Source organism: Gavialis gangeticus, unplaced genomic scaffold, assembly GCF_001723915.1.
Source record: "Gavialis gangeticus isolate Ggan-Ray unplaced genomic scaffold, GavGan_comp1, whole genome shotgun sequence".
Lineage (NCBI taxonomy): Eukaryota > Metazoa > Chordata > Crocodylia > Gavialidae > Gavialis > Gavialis gangeticus.
This window is the reverse complement of record NW_017729022.1, coordinates 59,263,680-59,282,907: the sequence shown is the minus strand read 5'-3', so window position 1 is coordinate 59,282,907 and position 19,228 is coordinate 59,263,680. Positions and strand designations below refer to the sequence as shown.

Here is a 19,228-nt window from a genome sequence, read left to right as displayed (position 1 = left end):
ATCCCAGAAATGCAGGCACATGCCTGCAGTGGCTCGGGCTAGAAGCTGCGGGGTGCTAAAGCAGCCTTCCCTTCCACAGCATGGAGCTGAGGAGCTCCGATTAGCCCAGCAGAGAACTGATAACAGTGTTTATCACCCAATTAAGAAAACAGGGACATTACCAGTTACTTGTTGATTCTGCCTGTTGATTCAGCACCCATGTAACCAACATATGGTCTGCTAGCTAATACAGAGACACCTCTCAGCAAGGGGGGGGGATTCCTCCTTAAGGACTGTGGGGGAGGAGTGGGGGGAGCTGCAGCCAGGGAGCAGAAGGGAGGGGTCAGCCCTGCCCAGCACAGAGAGCATGCAGGGATGCTGGGAGACTCTGCTTTATCTTAAACCAGCAAGGGGTCTGGGACAGACATTGCATGAACTGGTTTAAGCCAAATCAGTTAAGTCTGATACTACATTCAACCAGGTTTATATCAAACCAGTTTCAGCCAAACTGATCTATGTGCACTGAACATCTGTTCTGTTACAGATTTAAACCAGTTTCTGATAACTTAAACCAATTTATGTGTAATGTCTGTTCCTAGCCGATGGGATCTGATCTATGATCCCAACAACTGTGCTTCCTGCCATGCTACATGTGTATGGCAGGAGGACCAATTGTGGGACTGGAGATCGGATCCCAATTGTGCCATAATAATGGTACAGAGGGAGCCATGGATTCATGATCCTGGGCTCCCCGTACACCAGCAAGTAGCAAGCCAGTCAGCTGACTGACACTCCCAGCCTCAAGAGCAGAGTCAAGAGCTCCAATGCACCCCTGAGGCTGAGTGCCAATCATACGACTGATGCTCTGTTTTTGGGGTGCACTGGAGCCAAGGGCTCTGGTATGTCCTTGAGGCTGAGAGCAGTAATCCTCACTCCTAGCACTGAGGGTGCAGTAGGGTTCTTGACTCTGATGTGTTCCCTAAGCTGAGAGCCCCAATCAGCTGATCAGCCTGGCTACACATTCAATTTAGGCATGATGGGAACCAACCCCAAAGATCTTACATGTATTTTGTGTAATAATTTTGTGGCTTATTCCATTTTATCACACCATTAATTGAATTAATGTGCAGCCAGAGTTACTATTGAAGACACGTTTAACTTGTTAATCCTGTCTTAAATGTAACGTACCAGGGGCCTAAAGTGCGACCCTGGCCTGCCTTCGGATATCTAACTACCCCCCGATTCCTTAAAACTGAAGTACTTTACAAATCGGGGTCACTGATGCTATGAAGAACAAAAACAAAAAGGATAATCAAGCAGATGATTACACAAATTTACATACCTGTAAGTATCATCTGGATATGCTTTTGTTACATAGTCCTGGAACTCCATGTAAGCCTTTTCTTGAAACTTCTCAATCTGTATTACGTTTTCTAGACCTGGATGATCTGAAAAACAGTCTACCTTGTTATACCTGCTCTGGGCAAGATGCAAAAATACCTACAAAACCCACTCAAGCTATCCGAGGCAAATATCCTCTATTGATTCTTTAGCAACTGTAGCAACTTCTGCTTTTTATATAATTCTAGAATTATAACAGATTCTATTGCTGGACCTCTCCCCTTATTTGGTTTCTTTTTTTCAGATGAAGTTCATATATTTTATTCAAGGTGCTCAGATAAATATACCACACAGCCCCAAAAGTTCCAGCAAATGCAACACCTACAGTGTTTATGCCACCCTCATCCACAGCTGATCAGGTCTCCTGTCTCTGTGTTGCACTGGATCATGCCATTATTCTGACAGGCTGACAGTTCATTAGAAAGCTGAGTGCTAAAGCATTCCAAGTCAAAACTGAAAAGGTTATAATTAACATAATTTTAAAAGCTGAAAAAGCTGTGGGGTAATTCTGGCTAATGATATAAAGCAGATACTTTATCAATATTCTGATCTACTTTTTTTGAAAGCACATAAAATTACAATTCCAGGTATAACTTAGGTACTTCAGAATACAAGTGTTATTAAAAACAAAGACTCGTTAAGTTCTTAAATGCCTAAATCTCTTTTAAAAATGAGACTTTGGTATCTTTGAACATTGTAGATCTAGCCATAATCCCCACATGGTATCATGGGTGTTTCTTATTGAGAAAAAATCATAATTGGGAGAATGGGGGCAGGCAATCTTGTGACAGAGGATACAGAAAAGGCTGAAGTGCTCAATGCCTTTTTTTGCCTCAGTCTTCACAGGCAAGATCAACTCCCAGACTACTGCACCAGGCAGCACAGTCTGGGGAGGAAGGGGAGCAGCCCTCAGTGCTGACAGAACAGGTTAGGGACTACTTAGAAAAGCTGGACATGTACAAGTCCATGGGACTGGATGGGATGCACCCAAGGGTGCTGAGGGAGTTGGCTCATGTGATTGCAGAGCCATTGGCCATCATCTTTGAAAACTCATGGCAATCTGGAGAGGTCCAAGGTGATTGGAAAAGGAAAAACAGTGCCCATATTTAAGAAAGGGAAGGAGGATCCAGGGAACTACAGACCAGTTAACCTCACCTCAATCCCTGGAAAAATCATGGAGCAGATCCTCAAGGAATACACTTCTAAGCACTTGGAGGAGAACAAGGTATTTAGGACCAGTCAGCATGGATTCACCAGGGGCAATTCACGCCTGACCAACCTGATCACCTTCTATGACAAAGATGACTGGATCTGTGGATGTGGGGAGGCTGGTGGATGTGGTGTACCTTGATTTTAGCAAGGCTTTTGATATGGTCTCTCACAGCATTCTTGCAGGCAAGCTAAGGAAGTACAGGCTGGATGAATGGATAGAAAACTGGATGGAGCATCGGGCTCAGAGATTAGTAATCAATGGCTCTCTGTCTAGTTGGCAGCCAGTATCAAGTGGAGTGCCCCAGGGGTCAGTTTTGTTCAATGTCTTCATCAACAACCTGGAAGATGGCATAGAGATGGAAGATGGCCTCAGCATGTTTGCAGATGACACCAAGCTGGGGGGGAGTAGTAGATATGCTGGAAGGTAGGCCTAGGATTCAGAGTGGCCTCAGCAAATTGGAGGATTGGGTCAAAAGGAATCTCATGAGGTTCAACAAGCAATGCTCCCTCTAAGGTCTGATGGTCCGTGAGCCGCTTAGAGGGAACACTGATACCTGCTGTGTTTCCTGGAGGTCCCAGAGCTAGGCACGTCCAGAAAGAAAGGCTGTCTAGGAAGCCAGCTACTGGGCTGCTTCTCCTAAGGGATGGGACTTACAGCTCAGGAGCGTTGCTGCATGCACCACTGCTGCCTTTCAGTCATCTTGCAGCTGCTTTCCTGGGCTCCCAGGATCAGGTGCAGGGAGGAGGAAGAAAATGTGCTGCAGCCTGGGAAGCTGGGGAACCTTTTGTCTGGCTTCTGCCCATGCTCAGGCAGGTTTCTCTCTCTCCAGCACAGCATCAGAGAGAAAGCAGCTGCAAAGATCCACCCCTTCCCCTCCCCTGCCCTCCCAGAGAGCCTAGAGCCATGATGAATGTTACAGCCCTGGCAGGTCAGCCAGTGGGCTCGGGGCACCTCTGAGGTAGTGCTCATGTGAGCTTTTTAAAACACAACTCTGTCCCCAGAGAGCTGCCTCCTACCTCCCTGGGACCAGCTGCATGTAGCCATGCCTCCATTATCACGTTCTGCTCGGCACAGGCTGCCCGGGCTCCTGTCTTGCTCCATCTGGAGCAACCGGGCAGTCTCCTGAACCAAACCCCACCAAGAGGGTTCACAGCTCCCCACCAGGACTATCAGAAACCCATAGCCAGCACCCCTAGCTCCCCACAAAAAGATCAGGCACCTTCATGCTGGTGATCCGGATTGGGAATGCACAGGTATCTCAGTGTGCCTGCCCCTCCACACTTCTGCAGCAGCCTGTGGCTGGGTTGGGGCAGGTGCGCAGCATTAAATAGTGTGCAGCAAGACTTCTTCTTGTGTGCAGCTGCGCATGCGCACAGCTTATAGGGAACCTTGTCAACAAGGACAAGTGCAAAGTCCTTGCACTTAGGATGGAATAATCCCATGTACCAGTACAAGCTGTGGGCTGACTGGCTGGGCAGCAGCTCTGCAGAAAAGTCGATGGTGGACAATAAACTGAATATGAGCTAGCAGTGTGCCCTAGTTGCCAAGAAGGCTAATGGCATACTGGGCTGCACAGGTAGGAGTGTTCCCAGTAGGTCAAGGGAAGTGATTATTCCCTTCTATTCAGAACTGGTGAGGCCACATCTGGAGTAGCGTGTTCAGTTTTGGGTCCTCCACTACATATGGGGATGTGGAGATATTGGAGAAGTCCAGCGGAGGGCAACAAAAATGGTGAGGCTGGGGGACATGACTTATGAGGAAAGACTGGGCTTATTTAATCTAGAGAAGAGAAGATTGAGGGGGGGAGACTCAATAGCATCCTGAAGGGGGGTTTGAAAGAGGATGCAGCTAGCCAGTTTTCAGTGCTGGCAGAGGACAGAACAAAAAGCAACAGTCTCAAGTTGCAGAAAGGGAAGTTTACGTTAGATATTAGGAAGAATTTTCTCACTGGAAGGTAGTAAAGCACTGGAACAGGTTACCCAGAGAGGTTGTGGAATCCGCATCCTTGGAGGTTTTCAGGTCTGGCTAGACAAAACATTGGCTGGGATGATCTAGCTGGGGCTGGTCTTGCTCTGGGCAGGGGTTTGGACTAGATGACTTCCTGAGGTCCCTTCCAATCCTTACTTTCTATGATTCTATAAAGTAGATGACCTGAAGGAATGCGGTCATAAATAAGCAGCTGAATCATATCAGAAAAAAAAGTTATCAATAGCAATTCTCATTCTCCAAATATATTGCCCGCATAACCTTACAACTGGGATTGCTGGTCTACCATATAGCCACAGAACTTTAAGCAACAAGGTGGTATATGCAATTCTTTCAAACCCAACACATCATAGACCAATGACTTAAATATCCTGTTCTGTCTAGTCATTCTTTAACTTCAGAAACTGTATGAGCATGGCCTGAAAGTGAAGTATGTCAGTGTAGTTGTGTAGGAGCAGTTTATTCTGAGCATACTAATGCATTATTTTGAATTCTACAAGCGATTTGTAAAGGAATTAACTGAATTCATTTGCATCTGCCGGGGCTTGACACACCTGAACTTGACAACTCTGGCCAAAGCCCTTGCTATAGCATTCAAAGTATCGAGAAAAGCCTTCAGGAAATTCTTAAATGTTTCCAAGCCCTCTGATACACTTTGCACGAGACACATATACATTGCCACTGAACAGGACACATCAGCAGGTAAACAAGCATCACAATATTTAAGACCTCAGCTAATACATGATGGATTCAGTCTTTTTCATGCAGATGAGCTTTTCCAGAGATACAGTTGACAACACAAGTCACTGTAAAAAAAAAAAAAGCATTTAAAATTTAAGAAACTTAAAAATCCTCTGTTCCATTAAGTGGTAAAACTTCCTAGCAAAATGTTTTCTGGCCTCCAATAGAACAGGGCTTGATCTCTTCATACAGGAAAAAACATCTTGTCCTAAACCTTAGCACACACATTGCTGGATCAAGGGATTTGGGGTATGCTTACATCATCTGGTTCTTCTGCTGGAGAAAGCTGAGCCAACTAAGGACAGCAAATGGACTATTTACGGGGAGATCAGAAATCTGAAAAAGCATCAAATCTGCTGTAAGGCATGATCTATTCCCCCACTGTAAATTGAATTCCTCTGAGTCAACAGCTGTTGGCTTTCGGGCTATTACCTCATCTAACTAATGGCTGCTGCATATCAGGTACTGGCACTGCTTGTACTTATTGAAATGTGGAGGTAAGAAAATGGACAGGTTAAAAAACCGAACCAGTCTTAAGGGTTAAGAACAGAGGCAAAATTCAATTTAAGAGATCAAGAACAGAGTGAAGACCCTTCCTCCCTCTATTGTAAGATTCTGGCACTACCTGAATGACACTTATTTCCAATATGTCCTTTTATCCCTATAGCTTTTCATGAGGGGGACACTAAAAAACCCCCCACCAAAACATCTAGAAGCAGAGGTAGGCAAGATAACCAGGCTTTGAATTGCAGGCAGTTACCCCATTGATGAGCTACAGGACTTAGCTACCCTAAGAAATGGCCTGTCACAACTGAAAACACCAACAAGAGTCCAGAGTAGAGGAATCATTCCAGGTCTTCTCTCCCACCTGTGTAAGTAGGGAGTAAAGCCACAGGACCAATAGCCCAAGTAATGAAGTACAGGTAGAGAAAAAAAGGCTAGATAAAACTTAATTTTGGCAATGTCTGCACTGACAACCAAAGCTCCAAAAGTCTTCCTGTGCCTGAAAACAAAGTTTCCCTTGAAGGAGAGCTGCAGCAAAATGGGAAAGAAACCACTTTTCTCAGTTCTGAGAAACTTACAGCATCAAGCTTGGAACCAACAGGAACCGTGTTTCCCAGAGGTGTCAATCACATCTGGCTTTGTTAGCCAGATGACTTGCACAGGGCTGGTCCATGGCCTGGGCCAGGCCCATGGACCCTTCCCTATGCTGGACCCAGCACAAGCAGTCCCCACACCTAGACTGCGCTGCATGCAATGCCTGAGCCGGGCCCATCTTGGACATGTGCAGCACAGTGTCCACTCCACCCAGTTCAGGATCTGTGTGCCACATGGCCCCTGTCCTGGCCTGCCCAGGGTGGGCACTACATGCAGCATGGGTCCTAGGCTGGCCAGAGTGAGCACTGTGTGCAGGGCCAGTCTGACATGTGCCATTTGCTGTATGTGGATCAACTCTGAGACCCAGAGGCAGCACTGGGGACCGGATGATGGTACTCCGCAGACTGGATCCATCCCATGGGCCATATCTTTGGTACCCCTGTTGTATCCAATTGCACCACTGAAGACTTTTGCACATGACAAACCAGACCAGATCCCTTCTTTATTTCTCAGTGCAGCTTTTTAGAATGACTAGACTTGCATGAGCATTATCTTTAAATGGGGATTATCTCCTTCATCAGCTCAAGATTCTGGCACAGGCTTCAACACTAAGGCAATCTCTACTGGCACATTACCTCACCTGGGAAGACATTAGGTAAAGATCTCTCAGGTTCTTGCCCTACAATGTTGCTACCAAAGATTTTTTTCTGGAGCTGCCTATTGGGACCTGTTCATACTTCCCTGAAGCAGAGAACTTTGTGGGGCAAAACAAACAGCCCATAAGTGTCCTTCTTTTAGACCAGTGGTGCCCAACCTGTTTGCCCGGTGAGCTGGTTTGGCAGTGCCCAGTCTGTCCGCGGGCCAGATTCAGCTGGTGGCCCCAATCTGGTGCCCAGGGTGGGCAAGGCAGGACCCCATCTGGCCACACAGGGAGGAAGAGGAAGAAGACAGGGGGTGTGGCCCAGCCCCACCGGTTGAGTGGGGAGGGGGTATGGCCTAGGCCCAACCTGGCTCTGTAGAGAGGGGAGAATAGGGGGTGGCCAGGCCCCAACCCACCCCAGCGGAGGGAAAGGGGGAATGGCTTGGCTTGGACCCTGTCCTGCAGCACTTGGCGGGGAGGGGGATTAGAATTTGAAACGGGGTTGGGGTGGGTGGTGGTATTGCCACTGCATCCCTGCTCCCAAATTTATGACCTGTGGGGAGCCCTGCAGGCCACGTGCCATGGCTTTGCAGGAATGGCCAATGGGCTGGACACTGAGTAACCCATGTTTTAGATAGATCTACCATTATATGCAAGGCCAATAATAATTCAGCTACTTATAACTAGCCTAAGACTAAAGGGAAAGAAGAGGTTCTTTCACTGTTTCATATGTGGCAGACTAAAGAAATATGAAGAGGCAGGGTGTTCATATTGTGGTCTATATCGAAGGCTGGTTGTGAGGAAATTGTGTGTTCCCCATAATTGCCATCTGTTACCCAAGAAACATCTGTGGTTAGGCATGTGACTCATGAGGCGGGGCTCTGGTTTGATACTGTCATGAAAAAACTAAAAGGCAGAGGCTGAAGGTAAATAAAACATGCTTGGCCTGCTACACCTGCTCATTATCTACCTTCCAACTTCTGAAACAAATGAGGCAGGGTCGCTATAGATACAAGTATCATCACAGAACCCCGATTCATCCCCACAGCACATTCACTCTATACAAAGAAACATTAACTACTAGGGACAGGTATATTTTTTCTGTATCTTTTAGAACATCTTTTTACTTTGTTACAGTTAGAAATTAAAGCTGTAGTCTATTTTGTAGAAGTGTTTCTAAAGACAGCAATAATTATGCTGTGTTTTACAGAGCCTAGCACAATGGGGCCCTACTTAGGGCTCCTACATTTTATGATAATACAAAGACATAATAATGATGCATATGTACAAAATAGTTCAATTAAGGTTGTATAAGCAACTGTAATGCTAGCATTGGCTAACCTTTCAGAGCTTGACTTACTTTTGAACATGCTCTTTGGCTCGTCTGCCACCCCCAATCCCATCCCAGTTTTCCCCACACCAAAGCTTGTCATCTTAGTTTGCTTTCTCAACCAGTCCAACCCCAACACTTCACTTGCTCATCTGATTTCAGCTCCTGGCTGTCTGAATTGTCCCCCAAGTCTTCTCTTCTGCCACATCTCCCCCCAACAGACAGATCAGACAGCACAGTGTAATAACACAGTAGGGGTTAATCTACATTTTCACTTTTTCCATTGATGGCAGTGACTGAACTGCACTGGTGCTACAGCAATTGTGAGGGAGATGGTTAAAAACTTCTGTAAATCAGGGGTGTTAAACTTATCAGACCTAGCAGACTGGATGAGTGGCACATGGATGGTACACAGGTCAGATGAGTGGTATGGGACCGCTCTGTGGGCTGGACTGGCCCCATAGACTGCCCCACACATAGTGCACTGGGTCAGTCCAGTGCATGTGCCACAAACATCCCATAACAGCCCTGCTCTCTGCACTGGATGAAATACTATATGCCAAATGAAGCACGAGCACTAGTCCTGGCCCCACAAGCACCATGCAGTGCACCTATGGGTCCGTGCATGGTGTGCAGTGCGCTAGGTTGTTGGTCAGGTGTGAACCAAATTAAGCATGTGGGTCCAGTGCAAGACCTATAGGTGACAGTGGGCTGGAAGACAGAGCTCTGTGGCCAGATCTGGCCTGTGAGCCATATCTTTGACACCCCTGCTGTAAATGACCTAAAACTGTGATAGACTGACATTTATGTTTGAAACCAGAGCAACTAAACACTTAAAAATCACCTTCCAACCTAGAGTCTGAAAAATACAGCAACAAACAGTAAATACATCTGAGTATTTATTGCTTGTTGCTGTATTTTCCAGACTCTAAACCAGTGGTTCCCAACCTTTTTTTTCCTGCACCCCAGTGCTGGGAGCAGAGTGTGGTGGTGGCAGCAGTGGCCCAGGGGCAGGGGAGCTTCCAGCACGTGGTGCAGCTCATCTTTTCTGTGCAGTGCTACTAGGATTGCCCCCAGAACCCTCATTTGGGTTGGAAACCACTGCTCTAGATGTTTTTCTAGACATTGTCACAGCAAAAGTACATTTAAAATAATTACATACCAGGACTGAAGAGGACGATTGCTTTCAGATAAGCGTATTCATATCCATCTAGGCAAAGCTTAACCATGCTGTTACAGAACTCCTGCAGTTTAAAGATATGCTCCATCACTAGCTTTCCTCTGTCGGACGACAACTTATCTAGATTAATACAAGATATAAATGCAGAATGGAGGTTTGTTTTTGGATTTTTTCTCCTTTTTTTTCCATAAATGTATTCCTGATTCATTCATTTGGAAACACATGCCTTTTCTGGAAAAAACCCCAAGGCTCTAAATGATTAGAGACTAGTTGAAAATTGCTATGCTTTATGATTAGTTTATTCATGTCATTAACATATCCAGTAATGAGAGGTGGACTGGAGCCTGATACAACCATCAAAAGTGTGTGCAAGGAGAAGCTTATTTACCAGTAAAAGGAATTCCACAAATGCGCTGTACCTGCACTCGCTAAGAATCAGGGTGGTGCCAAACTCATTCAGTTTATTAGAGCTACTAGAAGCAGCAAACCCATACAAGCATTATGGATATTCTCAAACCAGAATCTGAATAAAAGATTCTTACTCCATACCCGTCTTAGGCAAATCATCAGATCAGACGCACTAAAATGTTCACTTAAATGACACGATACACAATTATTTTCTTGAAAGTGAGATAATTCAGTTCCCAGGGAATTCCAACCAACTTGCCTGGTGGCAAGATGCAAAACTCCCAAAATCTGAACTGGAGAATCTTTCCATGTTTAGAGAAAGGTGAAATTACTACTATTAGCAGGATTATGGGGGATCCGCTGAAGAAATGTAAGAGTTTAATATCACAACAGCTTGTCATAGTTAAAACTATATGATCCCCAAATTACAAAATAAAACTTTAATAACTTTCTGTATGTCTAAAAATCCATGAAATTAGAATGTCAATAAGGAACAAGAGAGGGCAAAGTAAACAAGAGAGGGCAACTAAAGACTGAGATGCAAAGCACAGCTCACAAGTAAATTCAGTCCTACTAATAATTTTTTTAGCAAAGTAATGTTATACAATCTGACATTTCAATAACAGGAGGCTTACACCTGTTAGCAGAGGACACATTTCTGCAGATAAAGCAAAGGTGTATTTCAACAAACACAGATAGCTTACCAGAGTCCAGAACATAATAATGAGCCAGCAGTTAGAAATTATGAACTGAACAAGCTTGCTAGAAAATGGTTTTTATAGTGAAATAAATCAAGAACCATCAGTTCATATTTTTTGGTGTTGTTCTGTCTTGTTTCATTTTTATAAAGGACACACAAAATCATGAAAATGATCTTGGCATTAGGTATGTATTAAAAAAAAATCTACTCCTACAGACTGGGCATAATTCTTTCCTTTTCTGATGTACAGGCAACAGTCAAAGGTGTTTGCCATACCTTCTAGTACAAGCCATCAAAATTTCACTAACTGTCAGGGCTGAAAGATACATGCTGACCAATCTGCCTTGTCCATCCTGGAATATGCTGAGACTCCAGCACCTTTTCTATAGAAACCTTGAAACTTTGCATAAAGGAGACTACAGTTTCATTTGGAGAAGAAGGTGTTAAGACTGTAGGTTAAGCTATGTCTGCAGTATGATTAAGTTCTTTCTTAAAATAAGCAAACTCCTGCAAATCAACTCAGAAGGACCATGTTGTAGAGCTGTATCAGAGGTTGACTTCTGAGAGGCAGTAAAAAAAAGACATGGCAAACTGGTCTGTATGGACCCCATACACAGACTTCACAAAGACCATGATGTAGTATTACAGAGTAAGAGACTGAAGACCCCCAGAGCTGGATACCAATACAAAGAACTAAGCTGATAATCTTGCATTATCTCCTTGCATGGGGAATATAAGAACAGTCAGATTCGGGGGTATCTGTAGGAATAAAAAAATACTGCAGGTCCCAGTAACAAATGGAGTTTTTGCAATAGATGACAAAAAAAGGAGATTCAAGCTCCTCCAAACTTGCAAGTCTCCTGGTATCAAAGAATATAGTCACAAATCTCATATCTCAGCTGGAGAACACTGGAGTTCACTGTGCCAAGGCAGCTAGCAAGAATACACTTGCTATCAAAGGGAGCCTCATAATCTTTGTCAGAACTAAGTATGACAATCCTGAAAGTGACCACGGAAAATCTTGGAAATGTCATTTAAGCTTTGTCCATAGCAAGAAACCAGCCAGTCCCTGTTCAGCTTAGCATGCCAATGCAGTTCCATGCCCCCTCCAAGATCCCAAGTCATCTGTATTGGGCCATAAGGCCTCGTTAGAATGGAAGTAATGAAGAAAGCCATGTTTTCCTAGTGAACTCTTCTATGCAAGATCAACTTCGCTCTTTTGCAAAGGAGTAATGTTTTTTTTCCCCCCTCATAAAATTGTCCTACTACGGACAGAAGCTGGAGCTTTGGACAAGAGAGAAGTCTGTGCATCCTGCAACACTTCTGAAAAGTAGGTCTCATCCAATAAACATGTCTGCAAACATGCTTCCTTGGCTTCTAAAATACTTTTTAATGCTAATTTACCCATGGTATAGGAACCCTTAAACAAAATAGGTTCCTAGCATGCCTGTCATTTTTAGGTGAGAGAGGCAGTAATTGAATCCCAGAGTCTTGAAGTTAACAAGTCTTTGGGAAAAGTGTATCTGTAAAAAATATAACACAGTGAAGTGAAAAAGACCAGAACCTATTAAATGAATAGGCCAAAGGGCAACTAAATTGGTATTTAACAAAACTTGAATCTAATCCAGCAATAATATATACCAGAAGCAAGTAAATTAACAAGGAAAGTGCATCAAGATGTGGACTCTAAGTTGCATTATTTCACAGCCAGGAGAGGTGAAGAGGAACTGAGGGGCAGACAGTTGCTGCTTTTTATGTCTCAGATGCACAGTACAAGGTCACCTAAAAGCATATATATGTCCTCCATAGACAATGCTGGCACAGAGATACTAATATTGAATGGCTGCGCACCAAGAATGAAACAATGGGTAAAGAATACAGATGTGTCCTACTGTTTCTCTAGTGCCTAACTTAAAAGGAGACTAATGATTGAATGGAAGCCACAGGCCAATCTTCACAGCACAAGTATTATAATACTATAAAAGCCTAAGTCTGTTTGTCTGTCCATAATGCTTTATTCACACTCTGATTAGCCAACGGAAAAAGCCAATTAGAGTGCTCCAAGTGTGGGGGAGCGCTGCCGTGACTCCAAATCTGCGCCAAGGACTGGCCAGAGGGTGGGGGAGCTGAGGTCAGCAGCGCTGGCCTCGGCTCCCCAAACCCGCTCCCTGCAAGCGGCATGGAGAACCGGCTGGCCTTGGCTCCCCCACCCTGCTCGCTGCAAACCACACAGGCACAAGACCTAAACAAAAGCCAGGTGAGATGGGGAGATGGGGCGCAGTGTGGGAAAGTAGCTTGGTTCTGAAGCGGCGACTGGGAGTGGGGGGAGGCCAGCCCTGAACTGGGGCAAAGAGGTGAGGGGGAGGGTGGGGGGAGACCAGCCCCAGAACTGGGGTGCTGGTGGCAGTGGCAGCCTTGCTCCCCCTTACCAACAAAGACAAAAAAAAGTGAGAAAAGACAGAACAGTGACAGCATGGGGCGTTGCGTGGCAGCACTCCATCCTAACCCCCTCCCTCCCCTGTCATTCTTGATGGGCAAATGGCTAGTTCCTTGAGAATGGTTAGTGTATCTAATTGAAGTGTCTATTTTTAGCAAGGGAGAACATTATTTTATGTAGATTTTTAATGGAGGTAGAAGGGGAGGGAATGGAAGAAACAGAACAAAATAAAAACTAATGTGACTGACTTCTGCAGGTTTGCTAAAATTTACCATTTTTTAAAATGGACCTTGTATTATACTTGCAATGGTGTGTAAATTCATAGACAAGTAGTCAATTAAATGCTTAACGCATCTGAAACACTTAATGCATCTTACCTTGCTGTAAACTACCATGAAGGTGATTAACAAATGCAGTTAATATAGTTGCCACATTCATCACTTGTGAACACTGTGCAAGACCAAGAGTAAAAAGTTCATTCCAGCAGGCTTTTACTAACGATATGCTGTTATCTTGCCTATTTAAAGGAACAAAATATTTTTTAGTTAATGGAATTGTCACTGGCATTTACAGAGTGCTTCAAATGTACTGGGAGAACAGTATAAATTGTAATTATTCATCTAGTTCAACCATCTAGTACAACCACTTCCAGCAAAACAAGAGCCAGATCAAACATTTTTTTAATTGCTAGAATTGAAATTTTAAGCTTTGTGTTATGAGCCATTTATGTAAAAGTTGATATTTTTTTAAAAAGGGAATTAAAAAAATAGATACATCTCTAATGTAAGCAAGCTGATAGTCATCAGTGGATACAGGTTCCATCATGTTAGTTTACTCAGGATTTACATTTGTTTAAAAATATTTACATACAGTAGCAGAAGTTCAAATGGTTCCTATATTGCAGGTAGTCTATAACCAGTTGAAGGCTTTATTTTATTTTTGTTTTTCACCTGAAAGCTGGTTGATTTTTTTTTTTTTAAGGAAAAGTAAACATAGCAAAAATTCAACAGTGAAATCAAGTCACTGGCCTTCTTACTGGCATTCTTCATATCCCTTCCTTGTTAAGTCACCATTGTGAAATCTGGAAACTAGATTATGTAGAGAAATCAATTTTTGGCTGGTAAGCCCTAAACGAAATCTGTTATGCAAAAAATATATTTCCAAATGTATGCATCTAAAATTAGGTATCTAAATTCACACAGGTCAATAAAAGTAACCTGGTTTACTGCAGTGCTAAACATCTACAATTAATGAATGGCACCTCTGTGCCATTAATGAAAGCACAGCACCTCTGAAAAAAGTACTGCACTGAGGTGCCAGTTTCAGGTGCCCACGTTTCAAAATTCTGGAAAAAGACAAATACTAGCAATGGAAAAAACCCCCTCTTACGAACTGAAATATTTTAAAGCTAAGTTTTCGGTTTCAAAAACGTGATGGACACAACCTTTGCATGAAGGTTAATAAAATTCTAGCCCCCACAACAATTATGATTTATATTTACAAGCATACGCAAATTTATATTTACAAGCATGCATGAATAATTACTTAATGCAGAACTACCCTATACTGGATATAGGCTTACTAGGCCAAATCTCCTGGTTTGATCCACTGTGCTTCAGACTATAACCTTTCAGTGGTCATATGGCTGGAAGAAACTCCTATACCTCTTGCATTTCCCTGAAGCCCCCTCCTACCACCCACCTACCAGGACAGGTGGCATAGACAAGGTACACTGTGCCACTCTTTAGTTAATATCTGCTTCTGTAGCATTGTAGCTCCCTAGAACACAACAGTTAAGGAGTTTTTAAACTGACTTCAATTAAATCAACACAGGGAGCTTGCAAGGCATGCAAAGCTGTAACCAACTTGATGAAGGCTCTACTTCCAACCTCTCCTGATGCCAGAAAGAATCTGGACCACTAATATTCTATTAACCAACCCAGAACACCAAAACAATAAGCCAGGCTTGTTTTGGGTAAGGAGTCCAAACCAAGCTCCTTAAAACTCATAACTGGAGTCTCACAATGGAATTTAGGGGTATTGCTGCTGGGGAGAGGTGGGGGTGGAGGACAGGAAGGCAGAAAAAGCAAACATGCTGAAGATGGTGCTGCTCTGAATGGGAAAACAGGCTGGATATGTTGTCTGTCTTCCTCAGTAACAAATGATCTTTGGCCTTGTTCTGGACCATCAGCTCCTCCCAAACAAGTAGCCACCAGGAATTTTTCTGCATTTTGATTATTGTTGCTTAACATGAAAAATAGAAAATGAAATATGGTGTCAATTAAGACACAAGTCCCGGTCCTAAAACATTTTTCAGATACAGTACAAAAACAATGCTCAAAATAAAGATGTATTAACCTGTGATGACCTGCCTTCAAAAAAATACTGTCAAATCTTTCAGGAGAAAAAGTGCAACTCAACATAGCCTCCAACTCTGACCAGGGTGGGGGGGCAGAGAAGGAAAAGTTCCCTGATAAAAAAAAGAAGGGAATACTCGTATTTGTTTATCTAATACATTTCCTTTTCTCACCGAAACATCCAAACATTTGAATAAAGGGTTATTGCTGAATAATTAAATGACAAGTTTTATGTTCGTTTCCTGTCAACTCTTTTGCAAAGATTCAGCTTCTATACTTTAGATAGCTTTTAAGCATGCTATCCTTTGATTTTATTTTTGCACTGTTTTTATTATAAACCCTTTCCATTTACTGTATTAATGTGTAAACTGCTTTGAAATTCTGCTGGATGAAGAGTGCTATTTAAAAATCATCACTTTTAGACTTTATTCCATTTCTTTATCTTTTATATTATTTCATTTTATTGCATTTCAGGGCTTTTCTTTGTTAGGAAGGGAAATATTTACTTTTTTCTTTCCCCTTCAAAATGGAAGGTTTGCCACGTGAAATGTATCTTTCTTTATGATTATATTCTGTAGAAATCACCTTTATTCAAACACTTGAGCAAACACATATGACAATTACAAGTCATCTGTCCTTACAGCTAATTGACAATTCAAAAGCAATGCTCCTTGATACCACAGAAACAAATTATTTTAACAGTACAGATGCCTCTAGCATTTACAGTCGCAAAACATCTTCCTCCCAGTGCTCAGATGGATATCAGCAGGTATGTGAGGCTACTTGCAATATTACCTATTGCCTTTCCATTCTCTCACCAAGTGCTTCATTATGTGATTTAGTCACAAAGAGGAAACAAAAACACCAATCAAGATAATAACACAGAATTTATCAAAGACATTATATACAAGAGCAGAGACCAGCATGAATTATGTCTGGCAGAAAGCACATTTTTTTAATTTCTTTTTAATCATGGGTGCTCTAATACCACAGTTGCTCTAATATCTGGGAAAATTCCACAGAAATGGTTCCTTCTATTTAGGAACTAAGTATGTTCCCCCTCATATGAAAGGGAATTAAAATATAGGAAAAATAAATTTAAGAAATAACGTATTCTATTAGTGACAGTGGAAACTTTATTGAGCATGTCAACTGTTTTTAGTGAGCAGATGCAATTTAGTTCTCACAACTCCCATCCTCTTTAAAAAAAACAAAACAACCCCTCCTTCAATGCTTGCTAAACCTTGCTAACCCATCTCACATCTTCTGTAATAGGCTAATTGCAGCAGTAATAGTCCCACTAAATGATTTCCAAAAACAGAACAATATACATCCCAGAAACACAGTGAACCCCACTGTCTAGCTTTCTTTGATACATTTGGATAAGCATCCTCATTGTGAATGCAGGCTGAGTGCAATCTCACCACATACAATTCAAGAATGACAGGAAGTCATGACTTGCCAGAAATTCACTAATCGAAAAAAGTGATATTATAAATATACAAGGTTAGGTCCCTGCCAGCAGTCAAACATAGATTTTCCTTTTCTGAAGTGACACAGCATAAATTTTGAAGCAGTTCTTCACTTTTTCACTTCCTGAATACAACTAGTAGGGTGGTATGAATAAACTGATTGTTTTGGTTTGCCAGCTAAAGTAAAAAAAAAAAAGTGAAGAAAAAAAGCCTGTTTGGATTGACTACATTTATTTTTTTGGACTGAATTTAATTGGGGGGGGGGGTTGTGGGTTCAAATTCCTTTCCTGAAATAGGCAGGAGGTGATTTCAACTTGGGTCTTCCATCTCCCAGAAAAACATAAGAACTTCCAAGCAAGAAAGTATTCTCAGAGGGGTACCCTTCAACCTCTTCTGCTGAAGTTGTTATTCTTTGTATACAATCATGTATGTATTAAGAAACATGGCAAAATACAAAAATGACTCTTCAACTGAGTGATAAAGAGTAAGCCTACCCCTGCATTCTAGTCCCTGGTCTAAAAAAATAATTATGCCAAGTAGACTATGCAAAGGAGGCAATGAGAGTGCCCTGCACCAGAATAATTTCTAGCCTGGTGCTTAGGACATTCACTTAAGCTGGGGGGTGGACATAATGGTTCGAATTCTTTCAGGCAGCTGTGGGAATTGAACCCAGGTCTGCCACATCCTGGGTGAGTGTCTTAGCCACTGGGATATTGGATAAAAAGGGACGCTACCATGCCCTATACCTTTCCAACAGTTTTGTCAAACAAGGCTGAGAAAACGGGCTTGAACTCGCAAATACTTTTTTAATAAGCCCGAATGGCATTTTTCACCAAATTTTACTCTTTGTGAGAGAATTTCCACAAAGCTCTACAAAACAATTCTAACAAATGCGTTTAAATTTTTTTTAAATTTGCTGACAATACTTTTAAACAGAAAAATAGTGATTTTTTTCAAATGTGAAATTCAAACTATTAAAACTTCTTGATGTAAAAATACATATTTCAGAATAAGTGATTTATTTTAGTCATTTAAAGGATTTTGGAATACTCACCCTAGGGCTTGGAAGGAAGGAATGGAACGTGCCCAGTGCATGGACAAGAAGAGCAGTCTGGAAGCTGATTCACAGATATAATGAACATTCAGGTATTCAGGCATAGGAGAAGGCATGGTGAGCTGGTACCAAAAGGAGTTGTACAGTTAGCTTTCTGCCTTCATAAAATTTTAAATCAGAAAAAAAACTGAGGATCTTTCACATGGAAAAGTTTGATCATTTAAAAAAAATAAAAATAATACAAGACACAATCTCAAAATAAATTTTATGACTGCCTTTGTTCAATATTAGCCACAATTGTTAAATCCATATATAATTACAAGCAAGAAAAAATAGGGCAAATGTAATTGAATTCCACACATTAAACAAGTGATCATATCTAGGAAACTCAGAGATAAAAGATCCAAATTATGTTATAATGAAAACTTTTGAGACATTTTTAATAGAATTCTTTTTAGAAGATATGCCTTAAGTATATTTTGATCAAGTTCCTTACATTTTACAGAGATAGATAGATAGATATATACACACATATATGTATATTAAAAAAATTGGGAGGCATCATACCTTTCCATAGCTTTCCCCAGAGGAGTGGAATAAATGGCCTGAAAAATTAGGTGAATTGCCAAAATTACTAGTTTTAGGAAGAAAAGGTATTTTAAAAGTTCTTTGGTTTGCAATTTTTAATTATTTACTTTACAAATATATATACTGTTCTCAGGTCTGAATACGATACACATGATGCTCAGCACACACAAGATGCCTGATGCTCTAGAACTGCTCAAGAAAATAAGGTTTTTACAACAACCAGCAATGGCTAAAAATCTCTTACAAGTAATTATACTAAAAAACAATGGGCTCACCTGCATGATTAAGGGAAGCAGGATTTGACCCAAAGTTACGAATTGCCCTCACAGATTAACTTTTGGCTCTATTATATAAACTAATACAATTAAAACCACATGGATAAACCTAGTTTTTTAAGAAGAGAAAATTTTGTTCTAGGATTTACACTAAATTTATGATTACCAGGCAACAAAACAAGGGCTGATTGTAAGGGACAAAAAGTCCAATGTAAGGTTAGCATTGAAGAACCTTTGATGTGGTCATGTGGTCTGCACGTTAATAAAAGGACAAATATAGAGAAAGTTCTGTAGGCTCACAGGGTGGAAATAAAAATGAGTAGTATTTGGCGCCTTCTGGGAAAAAAAAGGGTGTCGTTTTGTTGCCAT

General features: G+C 42.0%; 1 protein-coding gene across 4 annotated transcripts in view; it reads right to left on the bottom strand.

Annotated features, from left to right (window-relative positions):
• Nucleotides 1-19,228, bottom strand: part of NR2C1 (nuclear receptor subfamily 2 group C member 1) — a 102,416-nt gene that overhangs the window by 3,631 nt on the left and 79,557 nt on the right. For 3 of the 4 annotated variants that reach the window (XM_019515068.1, XM_019515070.1, XM_019515069.1), the window contains 4 exons: nt 17,997-18,118; nt 13,491-13,630; nt 9,551-9,688; nt 1,322-1,427 (listed from right to left, as the gene is read on the bottom strand). In XM_019515068.1, coding sequence (XP_019370613.1) covers nt 1,322-1,427; nt 9,551-9,688; nt 13,491-13,630; nt 17,997-18,118 — 506 coding nt within the window. Of the gene's footprint in view, nt 1-1,321; nt 1,428-9,550; nt 9,689-13,490; nt 13,631-14,073; nt 15,358-17,996; nt 18,119-19,228 lie in introns of those variants that run through there. The other variant, XM_019515071.1, reaches the window with a different exon arrangement.